The following is a 27,434-nucleotide window of genomic DNA, read 5'->3' as shown; positions in this document are numbered from 1 at the left end:
GCATTAAATTATATCGCTAGGGGCCCGTTGAATGGGTCCAGGATGGAAAGATCCTTGGTATACCACAATGCAATTTCATGTTAAAGTTATGGTTGCAACCAGTCGCCAGGGGCCGGCTAAATCGGCCCAGGACGGAAAGGTCCTTGGTATGCCACCGTGCGACTTTCAGTTACGAATGTATTGATCATATGTGATTCTCATTTTATTAACGTGGACAATGATTGCATGTTCCCACACTGAGTGTACCCTGTATGCTCATCCCATACTTAACATTTTCAGGTTTTAAAGGCCGGAGGCACGTGGAAGGTCGAATGGCGAATCAAATATTTTGAATTCAGTTTTTCTTAAAAATGTTATTTTGAGTAAAGTATGTTTAAATAAATATTTATTTCACTATTTTCTTGTTAAATATTTATTTATATTCATAGTTTTTCCGCGTGCGTTTTCATTTAAAATTAAATTGGATTTGGGTGTCACAACAGTGTTGGGGGAGTCGGTGTCTTTCTCAGTGCATGAAAATCGGGCTATGCCTTCGGCTGACCTTATGAATGAATGCTCATATATAGATGCTATTAATGGCTTGGTTGAGAAGGTATTTTTACAGGAGCAGGAATGCGTGGAAGTTTGCGCTGGATCAGCAGACATGGAAGAACTAGCTCGGGAAGCTGAAGAGTTCAGCGCTGTTCTGCCCAGTAACCCTGCATTGCCCAAACCTGCACCGCCCAGCTTAGAGGAGGAGTGTTGTTCAGAGCGGCCGATGGATGAACAGATGGAGGCAAAGAAACCAGCACTCGAATTGAAGGAACTCCCAACCAATCTCAAGTACGCCTTTCTAGAAGCCGGAGATGAGAAGCCAGTCATCATCTCGTCTACTCTGACTCTAGAGCAAGAAGCGGCGCTGCTCGAGGTATTGAAGAGAAACAAATCAGCGCTGGGATGGAGCCTAGGTGACATACGTGGCATTAGTCTAGCCACATGCATGCACAGGATCAACCTAGAGGAAGGAGCTGCACCCAAGCGAGATGCCCAGCGACGTTTGAACCCTATGCTGATGGAGGTTGTGCGCAAGGAGATTCTTAAGCTTCTTGCCGAAGGGATTATCTACTCTGTCGCCGATAGTGAGTGGGTGAGCCCGGTGCATGTCGTGCCAAAGAAAGGAGGAATGACAGTTATGCGCAATGACAAGATGGAGTTGGTGCCGACACGTCCTACCACGGGATGGCGGATGTGCGTCGACTACAGGAAACTCAATGCCGTCACCAAAAAGGATCATTTTCCCCTCCCTTTTGTTGATCAAATGTTAGATCGGTTAGCAGGGCATGATTTTTATTGTTTTCTAGATGGTTTGTCAGGGTACTACCAAATCGCAATCACACCGGAAGATCAAGTCAAGACTGCCTTCACCACACCTTTTGGGACGTTTGCATGGAAGAGAATGCCGTTCGGGTTGTGCAATGCACCCGGGACGTTTCAACGATGCATGATGTCCATATTTTCTGACATGATTGGTAAATTCGTGGAGGTTTTTATGGACGATTTTTCGGTTTTTGGGCAGTCCTTTCATGATTGTTTGACTAAGATTGATGTAGTGTTGCAAAGATGTATTGAAAGTGGCCTAACCTTGAGTTGGAAAAAGAGTCATTTCATGGTTACACGTGGTATTGTCTTGGGTCATGTGGTGTCTAAGCATGGACTAGAGGTCGATAGAGCTAAGGTGGAGGTAATCCAAAAGTTGCCGCCCCCTATTGATGTCAAAGGGATTAGGAGTTTCTTAGGTCACGCCGGTTTTTATCGGCATTTCATTAAAGATTTCTCTAAAATTAGCCAACCTCTTTGCAAACTGCTAGCTTAGGACGTTCCTTTTAATTTTGATGACTCTTGCATGCATGCCTTTGAAACATTAAAACTTAAGTTGAGCTCTGCCCCGGTTGTGATTGCGCCTGATTGGTCATTGCCCTTTGAGATCATGTGTGATGCGTCTAACTCTGCTGTAGGAGCGGTGCTAGGTCAGCGTGTGGATAAGATGTTACGTGTGATTTACTATGCTAGTTTAACTTTGAATAGTGCACAAGTAAATTACACCACTACTGAAAAAGAGATGCTTGCTGTGGTCTTTGCCTTAGATAAATTTCGAGCATACATCATTGGGTCTAAGGTCATTGTCCATAGTGACCATGCTGCGCTTCGATATTTGATGACTAAACCTCAAGGTAAACCTCGTCTAATCCGTTGGGTCCTACTATTGCAAGAGTTTGATGTAGAGATCAGGGATAGGAAGGGGAGTGAGAATCATGTAGCTGACCACCTTTCCCGCTTGGATAATAACCTGATAGAGTCGAGTCGTAATTGCATCCCTGAATCTTTTCCTTTTGAGCATGCATATGCATTCACCCTTGACAAGTGCAGAGCTGCCGAGCTCTGCTCAGCCGCAGCCAGCTCCCCTCTGACCAGCTTTGCCGAGATCACCTCTGCCAGCCTTGCCGAACTCAGCGCTGCTCAGTGCAGCCCTGCGAGCGCCGAGCCCTGGTATGCAGATATTGTCAATTACTTAGTTTGTGGTATTCTACGACCGGAGCTAACCTCACAGGAGAGAAAGAGATTTTTAGCTCAGTGCAGGCACTACTATTGGGAGATTCCTCACCTCTTCAAGCTTGGAAAGGATGATGTCATTCGACGGTGTGTGCCGGCAGAGGAGCAACAACAAGTATTGAAAATGTGCCATGAAGATCATTGTGGTGGACACTTTGGGGGGCAGAAAACAGCACATAAAATTCTTCAATCAGGTTTGTTTTGGCCTTCCATTTTCAAAGATGCACACACCTTCACTCTTGCATGCGATCGGTGTCAGAGAGTAGGAAATATTGGCCGTAGGAATGAGATGCCCCTCCAAAGTATTTTAATTGTCGAAATTTTCGATGTGTGGGGCATTGATTTTATGGGGCCATTTCCTACTTCGCATGGGTTTCAATATATTTTACTTGCTGTAGATTATGTGTCCAAATGGGTTGAGGCTATCCCCACGCGGACATGTGATGCTAATGTGGTGCTTAAGTTTGTGCAAGAGAACATTCTTTCTAGATTCGGATTTCCTAGAGCTGTCATTAGCGATGGAGGCAAGCACTTCTGCAATAAGTTGTTTGCAAAGCTCATGAAGAAGAATGGGATCACGCACAAGATTGCAACACCATACCACCCACAGACCTCTGGACAAGCCGAGACGAGCAATCGGCAAATCAAGGGAATTTTGGAAAAGACGGTGCAACCATCGCGCAAGGACTGGTCCGTAAAATTGAATGATGCTCTCTGGGCATACAGAACTGCCTTCAAGGGCGTGCTTGGGTTGAGTCCGTACCGTCTCGTCTATGGCAAGGCCTGCCATCTGCCGGTAGAGATTGAGCACAAAGCTTATTGGGCGATCAAGACTGCCAGCTATGACTTGGACTCTGCCGTGAAGTAGCGCACGCTGTAAATGGAGGAGTTGGATGAGCTACGCAACGAGGCGTACGAGAATGCGAGGATCTACAAGGACAAAGTGAAGCGACTGCATGACCGCCGTATCTGCCATAAGAAGCTTTGCTCCGGGATGAAGGTACTCTTGTTCAATTCTCGATTGAAGTTGTTCCCGGGTAAGCTGAAATCTCGATGGAGTGGTCCGTTTCTACTTAAGGAGGTGTTTGAGCATGGTGCTGTCGAGCTATTCAATGAAAACACGAAGGAGAGCTTCAGAGTGAACGGTCACCGAGTGAAGCCATATTACGAGCACCAGAGCTCGTCCATGGAGGTGGAGGCTCAAGCTCTGCACAATCCGAGCTAAAGTTCAGATATGAAGTCGGGCTGGAGACTTTAACTTTAGCGTTTGGTGGGAGGCAACCCACCGTTGGTTTGTTTTTAGTTTTTGTTTTTCTTGTTCTTTCTTTGTTTTTCGTTGTTTGTTTTGAGTCTTTCCTAAGTTTTGGTTGCTTTGCGGATACTATGATGCGTGGTGTGCATGTCTTGTTTTCAGCGCTGCAATTCTCAATATGCCGCCAGCGCTGCTGCCACCACCGCTGCTGTTCTGCCAGCGATATACTTCTCCGCGCTGCACTTCTCCGCGCTGCTCTGCCAGCGCTGACCTGATTCAGCGTGGCCACTCTTCACTCTGCCACAGACAGCAAATTCCACACTTCATCACCTCGCACGATGCTTCAGTTTCTCAATGCCGATAATCAGGGATGTTTTCTAACTCCTTTTCTTTTGCCCTGAGGACATGGCATGCTTTAAGTGTGGGGGGTGTTTTACTGTGCTTATGCTTTCAATTGGGCGAGATTAGTCTTTCTATGCTTAGTTTTTAGTCTCGAATCTTGCTAATTTTTATGAATTTGTGGAAGAGTAGATGGTTTTTGATGCGAGTTTCGGGTTTGTGAATGAATGGTGGTTATTCTTGTTTTACTCTTGATATATGTTTCTTGTTTATGCCAAGAATTTGAGTTTTGTTGCAACATGATTGTAAGTTAGTAAAACGTGATTTGTCCGGTAGATGCTAAAAGGAGTGTTGTCATTGTGATTGCCTACGATCGTATCTTATCTGTGAAATGTGAAAAATGTTGGACGAATTGCCAACTTCAAAATTGCCAGCTCTGAAACATCTGGCCTGTTCTGAAATGTGATAGCTCTGAGTCTCTGCTCCTCTAGTCTAACTATGAGCATGGGAAACCACGTGAAAAGACTTTGGAGTACATCCAAATGGTTTTTATTTCACGAATTATGGCTCAACTGTTGAAATCTCAAGCACACAAAGTGAAAAAAAAATGGTGATATTGATTATAAAGGCGATCACATTAGGGAATTCACTTCTAGCGGAGAATTGGGTCTGATCGAATTGCTTACATTACTCTTTTGTTGCTTCTTAAACCTTGAGTTACTTGCATGATCGAGAGATGTGTGTTGATTGTAAAATTTTGAATTGACTTTGTGAATGTTTGGATTGGAAATTAGCATTGTTGAAATCAATTTCTTCCTAAGATTCATACGGATTTTGCTTGAGGACAAGCAAAAGGCTAAGTGTGGGGGGGTTGATTTATGCTTAATTGTTCTAATTTAAGGGGTTTGCATGTGCATATTTTAAGTTAAATCTTCTGGAAATTGGTGCGTTTTATGGTGTGTTTTATGCTTTGCAGGAGATTTAGGTTTTATAGATGGAACAATACAATTTTGGAGAATTTTGGCTAAGAATGGCATTTTTAGCAGAGCTCTGTCTCCAGAGCCGAAATCTCCAGAGCGGAATCGAAATCTCCAGAGCAGAATACACGCCAGAGGAATCGAAATCGCCAAAGAAATCCAATCGCCAGAGGAATCAATAGTCAGCGCAGAGGAATGAAAGTCTCGCCAGAGGAATCAATATCAGAGCAGAGAAATCACGACAGAGAAGTTATTCACCAGAGCAGCGAAATCACAAGTCAGAGGGGAGAAAAGTCAGAGCAGCGAAGTCAATCTCCAGACCAGAGAAATCAAAATGCCAGAGCGGAAGCCGTTTATCTGGCGAGAGTTGCGTATTCCGCCAGAGTGGAGATTATTTCCAAAGCGCGCGTCACAACTGGAAGTTGCCTTATCTTGCACGATTCTATTGCCTTTAGAATTCTAATTTGCATGGCAACTTCCATGGTGATCCATAGGAATTTGAAGTCTATAAATAGGGCCATACTTTTCATTGTAAATATCAATCCATTGCCCTAGTTTTAGACGCCATCTTTGTGATCTGTTGGCATTCGAAGCTTAGGAATTTACTTGCTTTCTTAGTGCTTTCATAGTTTCGAGTTTACATTGTTTTAAGTTAGATTTCAATTCAGTTTTTAGTTTATTCTCGGATTGTGATTGAGTGACACAATTACACGTTCAAGACATTTACGGTATTTCGTATTTAAATTCAATTTATTTCTGTTTAATCATGTTTACGTTTTTCATTCATATTTATGCTTTCTTTTTAATTATGCAATTTAAATTATGCACTTTAGTTTCACGCCTAGATTAGTTGGTTTTTAATTTACAAGTATTTAATTTCATAAGTAGGTTTAATTTAAGTTCTTTAAAATCTTGCCTAGGGTTTAATAGTTCAATTCGCCTAGTTAATTTTAAGTTCGGTTTTTAATTAAGTTTTTAATTCCAAGTTTTAGTTTAATAATCAATCTCTTTACCGCTTTCTTTACTGTTTTTCCTGCGATACAATTAGAAGCCCTTAAAGACTTTCCTTGAGAGATGACACTGGGTCAACTTACCATCACTAGGATGTCCTTGTTCTATTGCAAGTCAAACTAGAGGTGTTCTAGGTTGAGTCAGGAGTAGCATCCACAACCCGGAGATCTGCTTTGAAATACAAAGAAATACAAAGAGATATCAGGCTTTATCAAGATTTGTATGAAATTGTTGAAGAATACGCATGAATAAGAAAATTGGGGATTTTTCCCTCTTCCAAGCAAATCAAGAGATTCATCCCAGAATCAGAGGTGTTTATCGATCCCTAATTTGGGATTTTTGTTGCCAATCAAATCGACAAAACTCCGGCAATGACGCTAGTAATCGTCGATTTGCTGTGAGAGACTTAGGATTCTCGATCTGGGCATGGCGGCAATCGCCGATTTGAAGAGATCTGGATATTGAGCAATTGGTGTATGACGATGAACAGTACCCCCCCGATCTCCCATTTTATTTTAGAGGCTCGTCGGAACTCACGACGTAGCCCCCGATTCCCACAAACGGCGCCAGTTGGTGAAGTATGAAATCAACAGCTAAACTGGAAAGCGATAAACGAGACAAGATGTATGTGGTTCGATCATAAATGATCTACGTCCACGGGAGTTCTTCGTTGTTTTCACTATACTTCGAGATAATTACACATTTTTCAAGTGTGTTGCTCCCAAGTGAACTATCTTCCTAATGCTAATGCTAATATTCTATTTATAGATGTGAGAATGAACCCTAAAGGCCTTAGGCCCATGAACTTTAATGATTGGATTTAGGCCCAAAACTTAGTACAATGATCTTAATCCCCAAGTTGAACCATCATACACTGCGTGGAAAGGCACTTTGGTGGCGCTGCTCTGGCTGCGCAGCGCTACCGCGCTGCTCTGGTCTGCGCTGCTCTGGTCTGGCTGCGCAGCTCTGCTGTGCTGCTCTGTTCTGGCTGCGCAGCTCTGCTCTGGTCTGCGCTGGTGGTGTTGTACTTTAGCAAGGCAGCACCTCTGCACTTTGGTCAAGGCTGATTGACTCTTCGTATTCATCTGTTAGCAAGTCATTTTAGTTAGCCCTGCTATCATTAGTTCCTATTATAATTAATAACAATAATAGTAATCAAGTAAGATGCTCTTGTATTGCTAAGCACAGCGCTGATGAGTATTCTAGTCCTCATCAATCTCTTTCTTCAGTAACTTCAGATAATTTAGCAGATAGAGGCCTATTCACTTCAATGGCATCCACACATTTCTGATGCATTATTTCATAACTCTTAGCCAGAAAAACGTCATTAGCTTCATCAGAGTCACTGTCTGTATCAGTATCCATAGTGACATTCTCGGATGTATTTTTCTGAGTTTTTTCTTCTCTGACAATGAAAGCAACTGTAACAACTTCTGCATATACATCCATATCATAATTTGTTTCCAAAGCCAAAGGATTTGCAGTGTAATCAATTTGATGTTGAACCTCTGATATAGCCCAAAGAGCAATAGACTCTTCATCAAAATCACTCCCACTGTCATTGGATTCTTCATCACTCTGAGACACATTAAATGATTTATTTTTCTTTTGAAGTTTCTTCAATGTATTGACACATTCAGATTGAATGTGACCAAAACCATGGCATTCATGACACTGAATTCCCGTTCTGGACGATGATTTTTTCTTATTCTGATTTGAACTTCCAGTAGAGTTTTTTGAATTGTTGAAATTCTTTGCATTGCCGCCTTTCTTTTTGAATCTGTTGAAGGCTTTACCAAAATTCTTTGTGAATAACGCAAATGATTCAACTAGTTCATCTTGATTCATGGTGGTTGCCTCAGAGTTCTTGTTACTAGACTCAACTGCCAAAGCTGTGCTTTTCTTTTTGTCTGATTTTTCTGTTCTAAAATTCATTTCGAAAGTTATCAATGATCCCATTAGTTCTTCAAGCTTCATGTCTGACACATCTCTTGCTTCGTCAATTGCTGTGATCTTATAATCAAACTGTTCAGGCAGCGATCTCATAACCTTCCGAACAAGTTTTTCTTTAGATAACCTTTCGCCAAGAGAAAAACTCTCATTCAAAAATGCTACAAGTTTAGCAAGAAACATGTTAATAGTTTCATTATCCTCTATTTTCAATTCCTCAAATCTCGTGGTAAGTTGTTCAAGGCGCTGTTTCTTAACTTTTGAATTTCCTTCATACGTATTTTGTAGAACATCCCATGCCTCCTTAGCGGTCTCACAAATAAGAGTAAAAACTTCCATTGTAATAGCAGTTTGTATGGAATTGAGAGCCTTTTGATTTGCATTTGAGGCATTATGATCACCATTCGTCCACTTGCTCCTTGGTTTGTCATTGTTATCATTCCCTTTAGGAGCAGTCCAGCCAACTTCAACAGCAGTCCAAGCTTTCTCATCCACAGGATCTGATAAAGGATGTCATACGCATCTTTCAATACGCATAATTAGTTCCATCAAGTAGAGGAGGCCTAGAAACCGATAAGTAGCCATAAGGAAAATCAACAGGGAACCACAACAGGTAGCAAAAGCCAGGAACAAAAACCTAAAGAATATGAAACCTTGCTCTAATACCAAATGAAAGTGCTACCTAACCAATAAAGCATAAACTCTTCCCACATAATCGATTAGCACAAGCTATTGCTTAGCAACACCAAACGCAACAAATAAAATAATAGTAAAAGAACACCAGGAATGATAATCCAGTTCGGTGATAGAACACCTACTTCTAGGGGGCCTTGCCCAGGGAAAATGTTCCACTAAGTGAAGATAAGTTACAGTAGGATAAACAATTGGAATCAACCTTCATAATCCTCTATAACTTCCCAAACCTTCATCAATAGAGAAATATTGAAGGATAGATAGAACTAACCTTCTAGATGCGAACTCCGACGTACGCAACTAATCCCTTACAACTCAACGTTTGAAACAAGGAACAAACAATCACGAAAACTGAACTTACTTTACTCAAATTGACATGAAGAGTAAAGTAAATAACTCAAACACAAGAAACTGGAAGCACACATATAGGCTGAAATATTCAAAGAGTCGAACCCTACATCATCTAACACATGAGTTTATATAGATGTTGCTTCCAGAACACCTTCTTCAAGTAGGTCATGTATTTCTCTGATCAACAAGCGTAACACCGAATGTAGCAATATCAGTTATTACATATCGAATGTAGTAAACGTAACACTGAATGTAGAACAGTCGTCTATATAGGAATAGACGATGGTTTTCGGGCGTGTCGTTTATGACCGCCCTATAATAGACGACGCGCTTCAGATGTCCGTCGTCTTATCAATATTAGATGATGATTTTAGTGCGCCTGTCATCTTTTTCTCGGTTATAGACGACGCACAAGATACAAACTGTCGTCTATTGACATATAGACGACTATTTTTCGAGGTATGTTGTCTATTTCGTGTTGTCTATGGTCTTAATTCTTATAGTGGTCAGCTGTTACATGTCTACTAAATGACAATATAACAAATTAGAGCATGCCTATTCTAACAATATTATCTCATCTTTTCTTATCCATCATCCTTTTTACCAATGAAAATTTTACAATTAAAGTAAACGCACCCTAAAAATAATAGGGAATGTGAACTTTTATAGTGATGACACAACATGCCACGAAGAATTTTTATACCTTATGGTATGGATGAGAGTATAAGACGATTAAATATCATTGATAACACTCACTTTTCTATGATTTTTATTGTTCTTGTGAAATATGATACTTGCTCATACTTTGGTGAATTTTATATAAATATGGAGTTCGAATTTGGACTATTGGTCCAATGAAATTTGTAGATCATCGCGTTACGAGTTCGTAGACGCAAACGGATCGCAAATCGGAGTTCGAAAGAGGAAGATATGGCCGAAACAAGAAAGTCGCACGCAGCAATGAATAGTGCCCGACGGGATTTTCCAAATTTTCGGGATTTTGAGATTTTATCATTATTTTCGAGTTCTACACTGTATTTATCCCCTGTGCCTATATACATATAGGTCTTTTTCCTGACCTATTAGACAATTCTTTTTACCTCTCATCACCTCTTTTCTTCCTCTTTTTTTATACTTAGAATTTTATTTCTTTCATAGATTAGATTTATTTTTTTGCAAGATTCAAGTTGTCATTCAACACTCATTCAGGGTTTTATATAAATCAGTTTTTATTATTGCTTTCTTATTTATTATGCGTTTGATTTATTTTCTGTTGTCTGGCTAGTTCTTTTATCTGAACCTAGGGTTTGTACATAGTTGATTGAATATGTGTTATTTGATTGCCCTCCAGCTTGTGATTCATTATTCCAGGTGCTTGATTTCTTGTGAATTACCTGATCAATAATTTACATGTCTAGCTGTTCAGTTTGAGTCTTGAATGTGATCATTGTTCAGTCGATTTAGGAATGCATGATATAGTGTTAGCCTTGAGTCTTGAATGCGACAGGTGAAGGTATAGGAAGCTATTCTTTGTGTGCTGTCTTGAGTTAATTTATTCTTATGAGTCTTGAATGCGATAAGGGATTTATTAATCTACGTTCATAGGTGTTCGTTAGAGAAGCTTATGAATAGTGTTGTGATCTTCATCAGGGCTGGATTAAATTGGTAATTAAATCAATAGATTGAATGCATGTGTTTGATTAATGAAAGTACATCCCTAGAGTCAGAGTCGTTTATTATTTGATTTATCCTCGTTATTATTTGTTTTGTGTTATTTTAAATTTCAATTCATCAATCTTTATTTTGTTGCCTGGATATTGTGAAAATCTGAATTGGGACTACTTAGAGTTATTTCGCTTATCGGTCCCTGAGGATACGATACTCGGTTGCTATTTATTACTACAATTGCATTGTGTTAGTTGCAGTTTTCATTGTTAATAAAATAGTAATCAATCATGACATGCATGTTATTTGTATATGTGATTGTTCTTTTTGTGTTTTATGTAAGTTGCATCTTGAAACAAAGAGACAAACCTTTGATTGAGGATGTCATTAATAAACTTGTAATATTTCCGAGCGTTCCAACTGTTATATAAATTATACTAGTACACTCGCCCGTGCAATGCACGGCGAATGTAGCTTTGCATCAAAATTGAACGATGTAGTGTGTGTATCGGCTAAGTTATTAGGGGTTAATGTCTAAAATCGAAAGTCTTGGGTTCGAGCCCCCTGTGGTGCGACCTTTAAATTTCTTTATTTAATCATATTAATTTATATAAAAAAAATTAAATGATGTATCAAATGAATAAAAAAATAAATATTAAATATAGTTAGAATATAAGTAAATATAAATTATTTTTCTTATAAAATTAAAATAATCTACATCAATTACTCAGTAAAGATCCTTAATTTTATTTTATAATTTTTAAAAGTATCATTTTAAAATTTTCACCTATTTGATGGAAAACTTTGTTTTCTTCCCTAAAATTATAGAATAAACACATCATTCAAATTAAAAGAAACGAAGAAAAAAAAAATATTCACATCACAATATATATTTTTAAAATATGAGCTAATCATGCATAAAATTATTTTTTCTAAGTTAGCTCATTACCTATGTCATCTTATTAGAAAAGCTTCAATTGATCAGTAGGAAAATAAATTATATTATTAGAATTTTTTAGAATAATACTCCCTCCGTCCACGAAATGAGTACCCATTTGTGGACGGCACGGGTTTTAAGAAATGTATGGAGTGTAGTGTAAATAGTTTAAGGGTCCCACTTTTTTAGTGTATTAATTAAAGAGATGTGTGGGGTACACTTGCCAAAAAGGGAAATGGGTACTCATTTCGTGGACGGACGAAAAAGGAAATATGGGTACTCATTTCGTGGACGGAGGGAGTAATAAAAGAATTGAATAATTATTTGATGCCAAAAACAAATCCCAATAAAAATGAAATATATCATTTTGCTTTAGCTTTCTCCTTCAAACATACTTATTTAAATACATTTCTAAAATCATTTTTTTGCTAAAAAGGTATAATTTCAAAGTTTATAAAATTTTATTGATTATAATTTTGAACATGGTATATAAACGTATATTTATAATTATTTGTAAACTATTTAAATTACTTATAATGGCAATTGACATCACACATTATTATTATATAGTAATTAAATACCTTCATTCACAATCATAAAACAATATTATTTTTGAAATTCTATTTTTCATATAATCCCAGGTTGACATAAATATGCCTGTGTGTAAAATAGATATAACGCCAGTTGGATGGAAACAACGTCGTTTCAGGCTGTTAGACAATTAAAAACCCTAAAATTATTTTAATTTCTATTTTCATTTTCTCCTAATCCTTATATCTAATTATATGTTTTGTAGCAAAAATGGTTTCTATCTATTACTTTGATTTCTTGATTACTTCTTGTCATTTTCTCTCATCAGCTTCATTCATCTCACTTTCTCTCAATTTAATACTTCGATTCTTAATTTATTTAGTTAGATGTTAATTTTAAACGTAAATGACATTATTTTAATATGCTCAAATTAACATTGTATTAGTAATCGACAAATATGGTACGTAGGATTTCATATTTTCAGCACAAAATTTGACCAAAAAATAAGCGAGTATGCAAAATAAAAAAATATATAATAATTGGATAATTTTAATATATATATTTCAAAATTGATGTGCAAAGGCCACTAAATTTATATACAATAGTAAACCAAAGAGAAAAAGTAAACGTTTGTTTAGTATTAAGGAGATGTGATATTTCCACAAAAGAATTAAATGTATCTTTATGTTATGCTTAATAAAATAATTCAACATATAAATATAATGTTTCAATGATATTTATTTTTTTATCAAAAGAGAAGAGAGTAGAAACAAAATTTTGTAGTAGAGAAGGAGAGAGAAAACATATTACTAATAATAACGACAACCTTAAAGCAACCATATAAATAAGAAAATACAAAAAAATATGAAAATTTGATTAAAAAATAAGGAGAGAGAAAAAATAAACATCTTAAAATTTTAAAATATAATAATTTATTAATTTTAAATACATATTTGATAATTTTTATACCAAATTAAAGATCTTGCATTTATCTTTAATTTAAGATATATATAATGAATATTTTTTTAAATAAAATTTGATTTTTTTTAAAAAATCACAAAAATATGAAAAGGAGAATATGAGAGAGAGAGAGAGAGTATGTATGGGAAAATTGAAAGAAATCGTGTGATGAGAGAGAGGAGAGAGGAGAGAGAAAATATATGGGATTAGAATTTGTTGAATTTTATAAATACCCTTAACATGATTATTTAATTACCATTTTGCCACAAACTGTGTTTTCATATTATAAATAGATTCGTCACATATTGATATAGACATACAAATATGTGCAGTAGCCTAGCTAAGGGTTCTTTCTGCAGCTAGAAAACTACCATAAGCTCATAACAACAACTTTTCACTAGTTTTCCTCATTTAGTGAAATATCTTTTACTTCAAAACATGGATAGTATATACATAGTCCGTATGCATATATATCATGTCCCCTCTTTGATCTTTTTCATCACCAAAATCTTATCTCACCGCATAATATCAGATACATTTGAACGTATAGCTAATTTCCAGGCTGATAAAATTAGATGATTCCTTTAAAAAATATATATATCTGCCAATATTTAAATTAAGAAAAACAACAAGTATTGAATAATTGAGATGAAAGTATCATTCAAATTAGTGGTCTTTTCCACAACGATCGAGTGCAACTAAAAATCTTGCACTTTTTGATACATTAATTTGGTGATCCTCACATAATCAAACCATATATACACTACTCCATCACAATAAACAACCACAATATTAATATAGAGGTGGAAGCCTCAAACATCACACACCATATATAATGAAGCAAGAAACCTCTCCCAAATCCGAGGTTTCTATAATAGGTAGTGATTTCTTTCCCCCACTTTGTACACTTAGACTTATTACCTAAAACAAAAAACCACACAAAACAAACCCAACAAAAACCTAGCTAGCTAGGCATGCATGCACCAAGCTGTAATTAATAATATCGAATCAAACTCTTCAAAACGACCTGTAGTGATCAAGAATATTGAGATTGGTCCTTTGCCTCTTGACACTCCCCGCCGCGTCATCGGCGTTGGTCCTCTCCATCACAGCTTTAAGCGCTTCGTGAATGGATGTTATGCAGTCGTGATTGGCTGCTTCTTCTTCCTCTTCTTCCTCTTCGTCGTCTCCGGTGATGAAGAGCACATTCCTCACTCTCCCTCCGAGAGTGGTGATCTCCGCCCTCAGCGTCCTCAGCTTCAAGGCCTTGAGCGTCTTGATCAGCTCCGGCAACAGATCCGGGCGATCCTCGCAGCAAATCGAAGCTTTGATCACCCATTTCCCCTCTTCATCGTTTGCATTATCCACCGTTAGTTCGTCCATCTCTGTGGGAACCGGATTCGTCTCCGCAATCACACAAGTCTGGCGCTTCAGCTCCTTCACGTGCTGAATTACCTCGGCTAGCAACGAAGCTTTGTCCGTCTGCAACAATCAACATATATATATATTCAATTTTTAGGTTTTGATTCCTGGGAACTGGAAATCTTTATAGCATCAAATTTTTTGGGTAGGCGTGGCGGCCAATCCTGACAAGATTGCTTCTTTGTCTCTCTCTTTCAATATCCCTACTTGAATGGCAAGAATTTTCCATGGAAGCTTTTTCATAGCTCCACGGTTTCACTTTTTCTTACACTCGGCCGATATTAACGCTACCCATTTCCCCTTTTCGCCCCATTTTTTCCCTTCCTCGAAATCGCCACTCCCACATCTTCTACGTATATATGTATATGGGATTAATTGTTAAAAAATTCACAAATTTTGGTTTATACTATTTTTTTTAGAAATTGTTATGGTAATTTAATCGGACACACTCAAAACTTTTTATCTGACAATTGAAAAAATTGACGTAGCATGATTTTTTTTACGCTTTATCATAAAATCTGATGTGTATTCGCCATGTATCACCTATAGAACCATATAGTTTCAACATTGAAGTCGAAATGACGTAGTTGTAAATTATTGAACATGTTTGTTTGCAACCATTTATAAAAAGTGATAGAAAACCAAAATCAGAACAAACATGGTGAGCTTTTCTAGTAATAAGACTTATATATATAACAAGATGAAACTCTTTTTAAAAGAAAATGAAGAATAGTGTGCTTACTTTGGTTGTGTTGGGGAGCAAGCTTCTTAGCTTAGCAAGGTGATTGTTGATTCTCTCTCTACGCCGCCTCTCCGCTTCGCTGTGGCTCTTGGACGCGGCCAGCGCCTTGGCGTCCATGATTTCTTGGGCGGAGAGCTTCTGCAACTCCGCGTGGAGCCCGAAGGGAGCGCCGGAGCCGTGGTGGTGCACCACCTGCCCTAGCGACTGCGAGAGCAGCCGTAGCTGCTGTTCCGACTCGTAGCCCGCCGACGGCCTCCTGTTGAACATGCCGCCGTAGGGCGGCTGCGCCGCAGCGGCGGAGAGGAGAAACGGGTCGTGGTCGCGGGTCGAGAAATGGACCGGGTTGAAGGCGTGGACCGGCGGGAGCGCCCACGGCAGGATTTGTGAAACGTCGGGGAAAGTTAGAGCTGATCCGCCGTCGCCGCCGCCCATGCCCATGTATACATCGCCACTGTTTTCTTGCTGCATCTGCTACAATTTATTCGCAATCAATTCAGAAACCCTATGCTTTTTCAAAAATATTTTGTCACACACATACTCTTATTTGTGTTAATGCAAACGAAATTCGTATTATTTGTTAGAGAAATTTTAGGGTTTGGTTGATGATGATCATGTGAAAAAAGGGGAAATAGTTTTGATGTAATGCAACAGAAAAAAAGGGATTGAAGGCAGTACTAGTACCTTTGTTTATGAGTAAAGGTGGATCTTCTTCTTCTTCTTCTTCGTCTTCTTCTTTTTTAATTTCCAGAGGCTTTGAAAGATTAAAGTAGTGGAGATTTTGGTGAATGGTGAAGGAGAGTGGAGAGAGGGGAACCCTTTTTATCCTTGTATCAAATGATAGCTTTTCCTTTGAATTCTACATGCTTTGTTTGCATCTTTTTGGTTTATTTGAGTTTGTTAATTTATTTAATTTTAAATTAATCTGCTGGCCCCTCCACACATATATAGAGTTTGTGACAGTACTGTTAGTCTTCTTGCCTTTCTTCTTACGGCAGTCTCTTTTCTCTCTCTAACTGCATATATACGATCCATTTCTGTACCACACAACTTTTTTCAGCACCTACCTAGCTACATTAATATTAATTTACTTTCATACATACAACTATATGTATAATACATAGTGTTTAATGATAGGATAAAAAACTACAAACGTGCATGATTATAGACTACAGTCGCTGCAATTTTAGAGAGAAAGAGGTTTGAGAGGCACAAGAGAAAAGTGACGCAGAGATTGTCGATAGAGAAATAAAGAAAAGCGTAGTTAGTGTGTGATGATAAAAAATAAAAGGGGAGAAATATATAAGGTTATTTGTGAGAATGGTGAAGCTTTCCCACGTTGTTCCATAATATACCCACCCTCTCTTTATTTAATTTTTTTGATAAATCCATAATATACCCTTTCTGTATAGCTATTTCCACGCCAAACCTTTCTGCTTCTTCAAGGCCCATGTAATGATTGTGTCTTGGAACGCACTCCTCCCCCTCGCCCCACCCCACCCCACCCCTATACGACTCATGAGAGAGAGAGAGAGAGGATATCTCTTTATTTATGCATTATATATATACAGTTTCTGTCCCTATATTGCACTAGTCTCCTCGGTTTCAGCTGCTTATATTGGAGACGCATCAGATTCTCTATTTTCACTGTTATTTGTCAAAATCGTTACAAAATAATTGCCCTAAATTTCAATACTTTACTCATCTATAAAAAACATGAATCTGAATAATTTCTGGAAAAATCTGAATTTGAATCTGAATAATTTTTCAACTTCAAACTTGAATTTGAATAATTTCTTCTAAATAAAACTATTGAATCTGGAATTTGAACCGTAGTTATAATTTTAATTAGTTTAAAGTTTGTGTGCTTTGTAATTAACGTGGAAATATGAAGCAGATAATCATTTTATCTTTGGTCAATGAAAGAGAGATAAATTTTGTTACTTTTTCCTGATACAAATGAAACTACATTCAGCAAAAAAAGAGTTACTAGAAGCTTAAGAATATGATTAGTTGATGTAGGTTTTATCTTTCTTCTATTTTCTAATTTAAGGAACTTGAGTAACCGTATGCTTTAATCGGAATTTGGAAATACAAATGCAGTTTGTAATGCCTTTTCTATAGTGTTATTATAATTCAATTGGTGACTGTAGATGCCCCAAAATATACTATATTGAAAAGTATATATATATATATATATATATATATGGAGAGGTTCAAATAAGAACCACTAATAAAATAAGAACGGAGAACCATTTTAAGTCATTCGATCATCAAGATCTACGGTGGATGCATCATCTTGGTGGATGGATGCAGGTGCTGGGTTCGAATCCTGAAGGGAGCAAAAAAATTATTTTTTTCGGATGCATTAAATTTAATAGCGGATGCATTAATTTGTATAGCAGATGCAGTAATTTTATTGATTCTTATGTTCTCACGATAATTATGGTTCTCACTATAACCGCACCCTATATATATATATATACGAAAAAAATTATATAGTCTCCCCTAGTATATAAGAGTGCATACAATTAAACATAAAAATACATGAGTATTACAACATCATATACTCCATATAGAAAGAGGTTCAAATGAGAATTTTTGTTTAAAAAAAAAACAGATAACCTTCTCAACCATTTGATCAATAAGATTTACGATGGAGCATTATCTTGATACATAATTGCAGTATTTGGGTTCGATTCCTGAAAAAAGTGCTATAAATTTCACTGTGAATGTAATAATTTAATACATTCTCACGATAAATACAATTCTTATAATAGTCAAATGGTATACTTCATCTGTCTCAACTTTTAGTATCCATATTTTCAATTTTGGATTTCTGATATTTTTGTATTAATTTCTATTTTTAGTAAATTAAAGTTGGTGACTTTTATTCCACTTACAATACACTCAATCATTTTAGTAAAATTCGTGCTACTTTAAATTGGATACTAAAAATTGGAACGAAGAGTGTACTATATTGTAAAATGAATTGGGAAAAACGAACAATATAATATCTTTGGAGGACCTATCCAAATCAAACACTAGTGCTTCTCCGTATGCATGTTCCGAAATAAACTTGAAATGTGAGGGGGAAAGAAATGATAAATTAAAGAGTAATGCTAAACAGCCACATTGTGGCTGCCCACAATTTACTTAAATAGAAAATAATTTAATTTATTTAACATATTTTGTAAAATAAAAATAAGATTTAGTCATTTTATCATATTCTCTACATTATAGTAATTTTTTTACAATTTTTTGGTAACTTTTTTATTTTTATTAAAAAATAAATAAAAAATAAAAAATGCAAAAAAAAATTAAAAAATAAGTACAATATAGAGAATATAATAAAATAACTAAATCCTATTTTTATTTAAAAAAATAAATTAAATAAATCAAGATTATTCTTATTATATTAGTGTGTGGGTGGCCACAATGTGGCTGCATAGATTTATTGTAAATTAAAATAGATACAAAAAGTAGCAAAAGATGGCACTAGCTAGTAAAACTCAAAGGTGATTTTCATAGAAAAGTCAGAGTCAGAGTATTGTTTTCACACAGCTGATTAAAGTTAAATATCTATGATCATTAACCCTACTCAACTCTAATTCCCTTTTTCTAACACCATTATGAAAATTCACTGCGTTTGTCTCACACTACTATTCTATTTTTCGATTGCATGTCTCTCTCTACATACTGTCTTTTTACGAGAATTAGTAAAAAATAAGATATATACATATCTGATTTTCTTAATTACATACTACTATATCATAGAAATAAGGAGAGTGGGACATTTAATTACTTGCTCCCTCCTCCAATAATTTGTTTTGAGGTACGGAATATATTGTGCTATATTTAGCCAAGGCTGGCACTATAATTCTAGAAATTTCACAATGTACCATGTTTTCACTTTGGACAGCGAAAGCACCATTCATCACACGCTTATGCTCACACGCATGGCCACTTTCGGTCCCCATTTCTTTGCCTTTTTACTCCCCTTTCTTAACTTTCTTTTTTTACATATTTTATTGTTTCTAATTAATAAAATTATGTTGTATATTTTTTTATACTTGTATTTTTAATGATATCTATGATGATGATGGTTGGCTGCGCCTTCTTCCACCACTCCAAGTTGGTGGAGCTTAATTACCATGACGTCAGCCTCATGCTGTCATGACATACTCTTTTTCTCCTACGTATAAAAATATGGTGCTATCTAATTTTGATTTTGAAGAGTGATGCTAAACGGCACTTATAATTAATTAAATAAAAAAATTAATTTATTTTTAAAATAAAAATAAAATTTAATTATTTTATTATGCTGTCAACATTGTAGTTATTTTTTTTAATTTTTTTATATTTATAGAAAATAAAATAAAAATAAAAGATGCATTTTTTTATTAAAAAAATACAATATAGACAATACAGTAAAGTAATTAAATCTTATTTTTATTTAATAAAATAAATTAAAAAATTCTTTATTGAACTAATTTGTGGATGACCACGATATAACTGCATTAATTTATTGAATTCTTAATATAAAGAATCGAGTTCTTCCTTTCTTTACAATTTTTCGGGTTTTTTTGTTATTGTGATTGAGAAATTGAAGGGTCATTTTGGTAAAAGAATTTCTGGAACAAGTTTGAAGATTAAGTAACTTCATTTTTTTTTAGTAAATCTTATTCTCGATTATACTTGAGTCGATTATAAAATCAATTTTTTAGTCTATGTTTTGATTATAAAATTAAATAAGTATGAAGGAATAAGATATAGAAACGGAGAAGAAAAGGAGAGAATGTGATGAATAAGACAGTTGGTGCTAGTGGACCAGGAAAAATCTAACCTATCTCAGTCACAAAGGATTATAAACTAATATTCTTCATTTGTGGTAAAGACGTAAAGAGTGATGTAGGGTTTCTTCTATTTTGTCCCAATCTAATGAAAATGGATTTGTCTTTTATTTAAATAGTATTCTTCAAATATATTTATAGTATTATTTTCTTGACACGAAATATAGTATTTTTATATTGCACTATATAAATTTGAAAATTTGAGTAAAGTATGGCATGGCATGGCATGGAATTAGAAGTCTCAATCAAGTGTTAATCACTTTGTTTTTCCCTAAAGTCAGAGGGTGTTCCGCTAAACAAAGCCACGTCATAGAAATTTTTGAAAGAAAAATAATGGCGTCAACGTGAAAAGTGAAATTTGACCAAATGTAATTTTGCTTCTAATGATTTCTCTACATGCTCTCTATATAATTGCATCCCATTTCATGCAAAGCCGAAAGTAAAACGCTTTTTTTTTTTTCTCTGCTATGCTTGATCGGCGGGTAATTAATTTACATCTAGCTAGTTTATTTTGAAAGATTATGACATACAAAACATTTTGTAAAGTTGCGGGTAATTTTTGTTACGGGATATTTGCGATTTGGGTTTGAATTATCACTAGCATTAAAATAAAATCAAATTATAAAATATAATTCTATAGTTATATAAATTAAACTAAACTATAGTAATATCAAAATTAAATTAAATTAAACTAAAATCAAATTAAACTGTATTAATATGATTTCGTGCAGTTAGATTTTTGATTTACACATACTTGTTACTTATTAATTACTATATATTAAGGATTTAAATGTTAAAAAAAATAAAATTAAAAAGAAATTAAAATAAAATTTTGAACAACACTATCATACATGACGCTTTTCATAAAACATCATCTATTTTAACTCAAAAACACGCACATAGATGACGCTTTTCATAAAACATCATCTATATTAATTTAGAACACGCACATAGAGGAACAAATATTGTTTCTTTCCGTTTTTAACTATGTGATACTAGTACTTTTGAATGGATTAATTGTATATTGATGATATATACGATGAAAACCCTAACCACCGAAACTCTTTTGCCGCCGACTCTTCAATGACTTCGCCGGTTGTTTCGCCGGCTGACTCCATGTCTCCGGCGCCGGATAAATCCTGTCTGAACCTTCCAGTTGTTTCTTCCAACTTTTCGCCCCATATTTGTCCTCTTCCGGAAAGCTCTGCTGCTAGGGTTTCGTTGGCAGATTCTAATACTAACGTCACTAGGGCTTCTCTCACGACAGCTGCAACTCAGGGCCTCGTGAAGCTGTGAATCTTCACGAGGCTGAAACCACTGTGGAGAAGCTGCTTGCTACTACCCAAAAAACAACCTATGCAAATATTATCAAGCCTCCAACTTTCAGAAAACCTGATGTCCCGGTGCATCGATGTGCGATGATTCAGCCTGTCACGATTAACAGGATTATTTCCCTCAAGATTCCGGAGACCATGATTCAGGATCGTTTGAAACAGTTTCAACATGCTTTGATTGGACGTCTTTTGCTTCGAAAATGAGAAAAGCCAAAAGTGGCAGTGGATTTGAAGAAAGATCTCCAAGCGTTATGGCAGATCACCTCAGACTGGCAAGTCATACCTATGAGTAAGGGTTTCTACACGTTTAGATTTTCTACTGCTGCTGATAAAAACATGGCTAAGAAGAAAGTCGCGTGGACTTTAAATTATGGTACGCTGCGGTTACGTGATTGGGTGAGGAACTTTGATCCTTATAAGGAAATTTCCTCGATTTGTCAAGTTTGGATGCGGATCTATTATCTTCCAGTTGAGTACTGGACGAAGGAGATTATTTCAAGCATTGGAAATTCGGTGGGGGTGCTTCTCAAGGTGGATGGAGCCATTGCTGATGGCGATGTTGGAAACTTTGCTAGAGTGCTTGTTGAGGTGGATTTGGCGATACCTCTGCCAGAGTCGGTGTCTATTGACTGTCCGGACAGATCGTTCTACGTGGAATTTTACTACGAACAGCTTCTGAAGTTCTGTACCAAATGCAAAATAACGGGCCATTTGTTGGAGCATTGCCACAAAAGGGCGAAAGGCAAAGAGGTTGCAGGTGATGAGAGGAAGGGGGATGGGCTGATCCGGGGAATGAAGGTCCTGATGATGATGCTAGAACACGAAAGCCTGACATGGCTGAGAAACAGCAACAGTGGACTAAACCACAATCGGCTTGGAGGCCTCGGCCGAATATGACTACGGAACAGGACTTTGGTCCTCAGAGTGGCAGTCGATTCCAGGTTTTGGAACAGGTTAACGAGATTTATGGTCCGGATCTTTTGGATGCTTGCATTACGAATAAAGATGATGACACCCAAGAAGCTAGAACGGAGGCGGAGTCGGATTCCGACGTGGAAGAGATTATTGAGGCTAACAAAATACCGACGATCGAGATGGAGAATCGGTTTTAGAGGTGGAAATGCAAGTTGATTCTCCCATTTTGGCGACTGACCAGGCGCCCAAACTTTTGGCTGAGAAAGCGGTGAATGGAGTTGATGGCAAAGGATCAGGAAGCTGTCGCAGCCAGAAGTTCCGACGCTAGTAATAGCGGGGTACGAGTATCGATACGACTATTATTAAAAGAATAAAAGATAAGATGAATGGGTCAAACATCAAGCGGAAGCTCGCATCAAAAGGTGTTAAGGAAATCATCATAAATGAACCCAAGGGTAAAAACGTCAACGTCGTTATAACTTTTTAATTATCAGGAATTTCACGAACAAAAACAAAACAGGTATAGCTCATTTTTCATAAGGAAGAATAATATGCAGAGTATCGCAGCAAAAGGCGAACCGATTATATGTATGAAGACACATAACCGCGAGTGTATTGCTTGATTTCAAAAGAAAAACTAAGTATCTCAAACATCAAGACTCTAATATCATAAAGGCGATATGGAAATTTAAAATACATCGATTGAAACTTTCCCCCACCAGCACCATACCAATCTCGCTCCTTGCTTAGCCTGCACATTTAGAAAATATATGCAGGGCGTGAGTACATAATACTAAGTGGGCAAACGCCGAAAAACAAGAAAGGTGCTCTTAGAGCTATAGGTTTGAAACTTGCCACATCTCAGCAATACACATGAATAAGTTTAGCGTAAATGAACCTGTGTAAGCAGTTTTAATAAACATCATAAAGAAATAAATGAATGATAGCTGTCAAAGATCTCAACATGCATGCACCACATCTACAACTCATCATCATCAAAGGTACTGAGAAGTAGGCCTCCCTCTCAAGTACCGTGACCGGCCGACCCGAAGACGGCTCACAGTCACCTCTGTGCACAAAATCCCGCTTGTGGCAGGACCGAATTCGTCTCATCAGTAGAGGGTAACATACAAGCTCAACATCAAAAATTGGCAAGTCAAACAGTTCTCAAACATCGTTTATCTCAAATCATTTGATAAGTTCATAACATCATTAAATCATTTTAGGAAGCTCGTATAATATACTTATACTCAAAGTATTGCCCACCTGAAGTCCTTCGCTAATCCTGGAGGGAAATCAGGCAACTTACTTCTTCGTCTCGCTCGGGCCTTCATATATCATCATCACATCGTCATCGTCATCGAATGTTCATGTGATAAAACAAACCTTAGTCAGAAACTCAATTACTAAATCCAATCTCATCTTAAACTATAACTTCTCATTCAACGTCTATTTACCCAATAAACTCTATCCCTAGGTACACTCGACTTCTAAGGATTCACACGTCCTACTCTCGACTTAACTCTCAACTCGGCTCAACCTCATAGCATTTAAGCACATAAACAAGCATAAACACTTAAGCATATGGAAAACACACATAGACAAGTCAAAAACAAACTTCACTCTGCACTGACTCAACTTCAAAACCTCACCAGACTCTGTACAGAACTCCCCTGGAGTCGTAACTTATACCAAAAGAAACCTCTTTGAGTCTAGTTTTATTTTAAAAAAAGTAGGATAAAAAAATCCAAGTATTTTAGGAGATATGACTGTTTTACTACAGTCTACCATATTCGGTAGTTTTTAGCAACCGAAAAGTATGATTTTTGAAAAATAGTAAACGTGGTCAAAAAGGTCTGAAATTTGGTGGGTACATAGCTAAGACACTTATGTCTTAACAATAAAAAAATTTGGGTTCCAGAATGTTAAGGAAAGATACTAGAATAGGTGACTCTATTGGCTACTCACCGAACAATTCGGCGGAACGTAGTAGTTTTGGTTTTGCATTTTATAAAAATAGTAAAAGAAATCCAAATAACTTGAAATTTTACTGGTGTGCTCAAAACTCTCAAATATACTTACCATAAAATTTTGATGGTGTTTGGGTATCAAAAACCCCTCGAAAACAGTAGGTCAGTGCGTCATGAAAAATGACTCCGAACTCCATCACACAAGCAAACATGCTTAACTCAACATTTCTTCAAGCAAACTCATCAAAGCTCATTTTAAGCACTTATAGCACTCAAAAACATTCAAATACAACATAATACTCATAATACTCAATCTCGACTCTTTTCTTTGATCATAAACTCAAATCTCATGGAAAACGTTTCAACGAACACGTCAATCAAATTCTTTTTTCATTTTCATGCTCAAAGTTGCTCAAATACTCAAACATGATCTTATACACCATATAACTTATTATACATATATGGATTCCCTTTTTCTCATGTAAACTAAACTCTAGTGAAAACTCATGTATCAACATAAATCTCTTAATAAAACATGACAAATGTTCACATAATGGTCATAGAGCAATTAGACCTCATTTTACCAAGCATCAACCTCACATCATATGAGAACTCAAAAACTCATATAAACTAAACTATGTCAAAATTTTACTTAGCCTACAATAGACCTAATCAAACATATTTAGACACCAATTTCATACTCAATTTCTTATATCTTAAACCAAAATCACTTAAATAACACATAGGCAAAAAATCCTAATTTTTATTAAACTAAACTCTTGGAAATTTTATAAACACATATGAATCTTTAATCCATTCATAGATCTATTAATCTTAACCAATTAATCTCACATATAAACCATCAATTTACAAATTAGAGCATAGATACACATATCCCTAATTTTATTAAACTAACTCATATCAAAATCATCAATTGACATCATATACTCAATTTACTTCATCAATCATCATCATATACATCTCATGGACTCATCTTCATCATCAATTCATCATTTTAATCATCATCTCAAAAGTTCCCAATTTTGGGTAAACTAAACTCCATCGAACTTTCACATCTCAAGACATATATTTCACAACACATATTAATCATCAACAAACATCACATAGATATCATTTTTCACCCCAAAACAAGGAAATAAAAAGAAATTTTTTTGAAGGGTTGAAAACCCAAATTTTCGAAAATTTTAGAAAGAGGAAGGGGGTGATTTTCTTGCTTCAAACTTTCAAGAATACTCACATACAACATCATTCAAGCAAGATTTATGGAATACATGGTCACTTACCCAAATTTCTTACCAAGACTCACACTTTCTCACTCTAGCTTTGAAGCCCTTCTGCAATGATTCTCTTGAATTCAAGTAGCTAGGATGTGTTTATGTGAGATTTAAGAGTGGATTGAGGTGTTTGGTAAAATTTTTGGAAGCTCTGAAGGTCTCTACAATGGAGGAAAATGGAGGAAAGTGAGAGATGAGGGAGATGGGTGTTGGTCAAAAAATGGTGAGTGAGGGAGAGAGAAATTTTTTTTGCAAGATATGTTTGGATTTGCTAATCTTGTGAAGATTTGAAGATTTTAAGGAAAGATTTGAAATCTTATGGAATCTTGATCTCTCTCTCTCTAATCTCTACACTCTCTCTCTAATCTCTACACTCTCTCAATAATCTCTACACTTGGCAATTTGTGGTATTTAGTCACATGCTTGAGAAATTTAAATAATAGTGTGAGAAGGGTGATTAAATAATAATCACAATAATTATGGAAATATTACTCAATAATAAAATACCATAGCATAATTATTCATGTGATCAAAATAAAATAATTATAGCACTAATATTAGTGCACTCACTCAATTATAATATTCCTCTTCGTAGGAAAAATAATTAAAAAAAATATTATGCTTGGAAAAATTTTCATAAACCGGCATCATTCGATTTCTCAGTAAAAATAAACCGTACTTGCTTTGGAAACTTAATCAAAATTCCCAATACTAAAGTCTCAAATAAAAATCATAATAACTTGGTCATAAAGACACACGACACAGAAATCACATAATCAATCAGTCACGTAAATTCACATAACATCACATCAAAGCAGTCGGCAAACCCAGACAACCTAGACGTCTCTCTGACCGACTCTTTTCATCAAGGTTCTCACTCTTTCTTCCTCGACTCAATGTCAGACTCATTATTCCTATTTTCTTAATAGGACAGTAAATCTCTGATAACTCGGTATCCGGTAATTCTGTTGGGAACCTTGTGGAATATCCTAACCCTTGTTTTGATGATACCAAAATTCATAGGACTTAGATGTAATAGACTAGAATCGTTTTGAACTCAAGTGTTAGAGTTCGTTTCTAGTTTAGCTGCGGTGTCAAAGACTGAAGACTGAAGAATGAAGACTGAAGACTGAAGACTGGAGTTACCAACTGAAGTATCAGTTGAAGAATCAGTTGAAGACTGATTATTTAATGCGCGCCATAGACTGATACTAAAGTCAAGTATCAGTTGAACATTCCTCCTAGGACTGATCTTCCAACGTTCAGAGGAAGCCACGTACGCTCAAGTACAGCCGCATTAAATGCAGAGATATCTCAATATCTTATCTCTGCAGAGGTCATTCCTATCTGGTGGTTACTTTTCAGAGATGTCACATCTCCTGTCGATCAAAGAGAGCCGTTTCCACACAGACAAGGAACCTCGAAGATTGAAGCCTCAGCCCAAATTCGAATTGCTCTCCAACGGAAGAAATCTTGAGGACGATTTACGCCAACGGATCTATTCAAGAGTTCTCCTACAAATAGCGCTCGAGGATCACTTCAATCTTCACCGATTCAACAACATAAGCTGAAGCTCTGCCGAAATAGCTACTCAGCCCAAAGCTTAAACCGCTCAAAGCTTGAATCGAAGAAGAGAATTCCAAAGCCAGAA

The 27,434-nt window shown here is 36.4% G+C and overlaps 3 protein-coding genes across 4 annotated transcripts; 1 reads left to right on the top strand and 2 right to left on the bottom strand.

The window, feature by feature from the left end:
• The first annotated feature begins 3,469 nt into the window (after positions 1–3,469).
• Positions 3,470–3,814, top strand: LOC131025956 (uncharacterized). The gene has a single exon (XM_057955734.1). The coding sequence runs from the start codon at positions 3,470–3,472 to the stop codon at positions 3,812–3,814; it is 345 nt and encodes a 114-aa protein (XP_057811717.1).
• A 3,566-nt stretch (positions 3,815–7,380) lies between these two features.
• Positions 7,381–9,047, bottom strand: LOC131025954 (uncharacterized). Its single transcript, XM_057955733.1, has 2 exons — positions 9,014–9,047; positions 7,381–8,618 (listed from the first exon to the last, which is right to left on the bottom strand). Exons 1-2 carry the CDS (start codon positions 9,045–9,047, stop codon positions 7,381–7,383), a joined length of 1,272 nt encoding a protein of 423 aa, XP_057811716.1.
• A 4,843-nt stretch (positions 9,048–13,890) lies between these two features.
• On the bottom strand, positions 13,891–16,738 carry LOC131024629 (transcription factor bHLH30). Of its 2 annotated transcripts, none has more exons than XM_057954133.1 (3): positions 16,101–16,738; positions 15,420–15,890; positions 13,891–14,737 (listed from the first exon to the last, which is right to left on the bottom strand). In XM_057954133.1, the coding sequence occupies exons 2-3, from the start codon at positions 15,885–15,887 to the stop codon at positions 14,273–14,275; spliced, it is 933 nt and encodes a 310-aa protein (XP_057810116.1). In that variant the 5' UTR covers positions 15,888–15,890; positions 16,101–16,738; the 3' UTR covers positions 13,891–14,272. The 2 variants fall into 2 exon arrangements, with proteins under 2 accessions (XP_057810116.1, XP_057810115.1); XM_057954132.1 differs by having other exon boundaries at positions 15,420–15,887.
• Between the last annotated feature and the right edge of the window lie 10,696 nt (positions 16,739–27,434).

Source organism: Salvia miltiorrhiza, chromosome 5 (assembly GCF_028751815.1).
Source record: "Salvia miltiorrhiza cultivar Shanhuang (shh) chromosome 5, IMPLAD_Smil_shh, whole genome shotgun sequence".
Classification (NCBI taxonomy): domain Eukaryota; kingdom Viridiplantae; phylum Streptophyta; class Magnoliopsida; order Lamiales; family Lamiaceae; genus Salvia; species Salvia miltiorrhiza.
The sequence above is the reverse complement of the archived record's forward strand: the minus strand, read 5'-3'. Positions and strand labels throughout refer to the sequence as shown.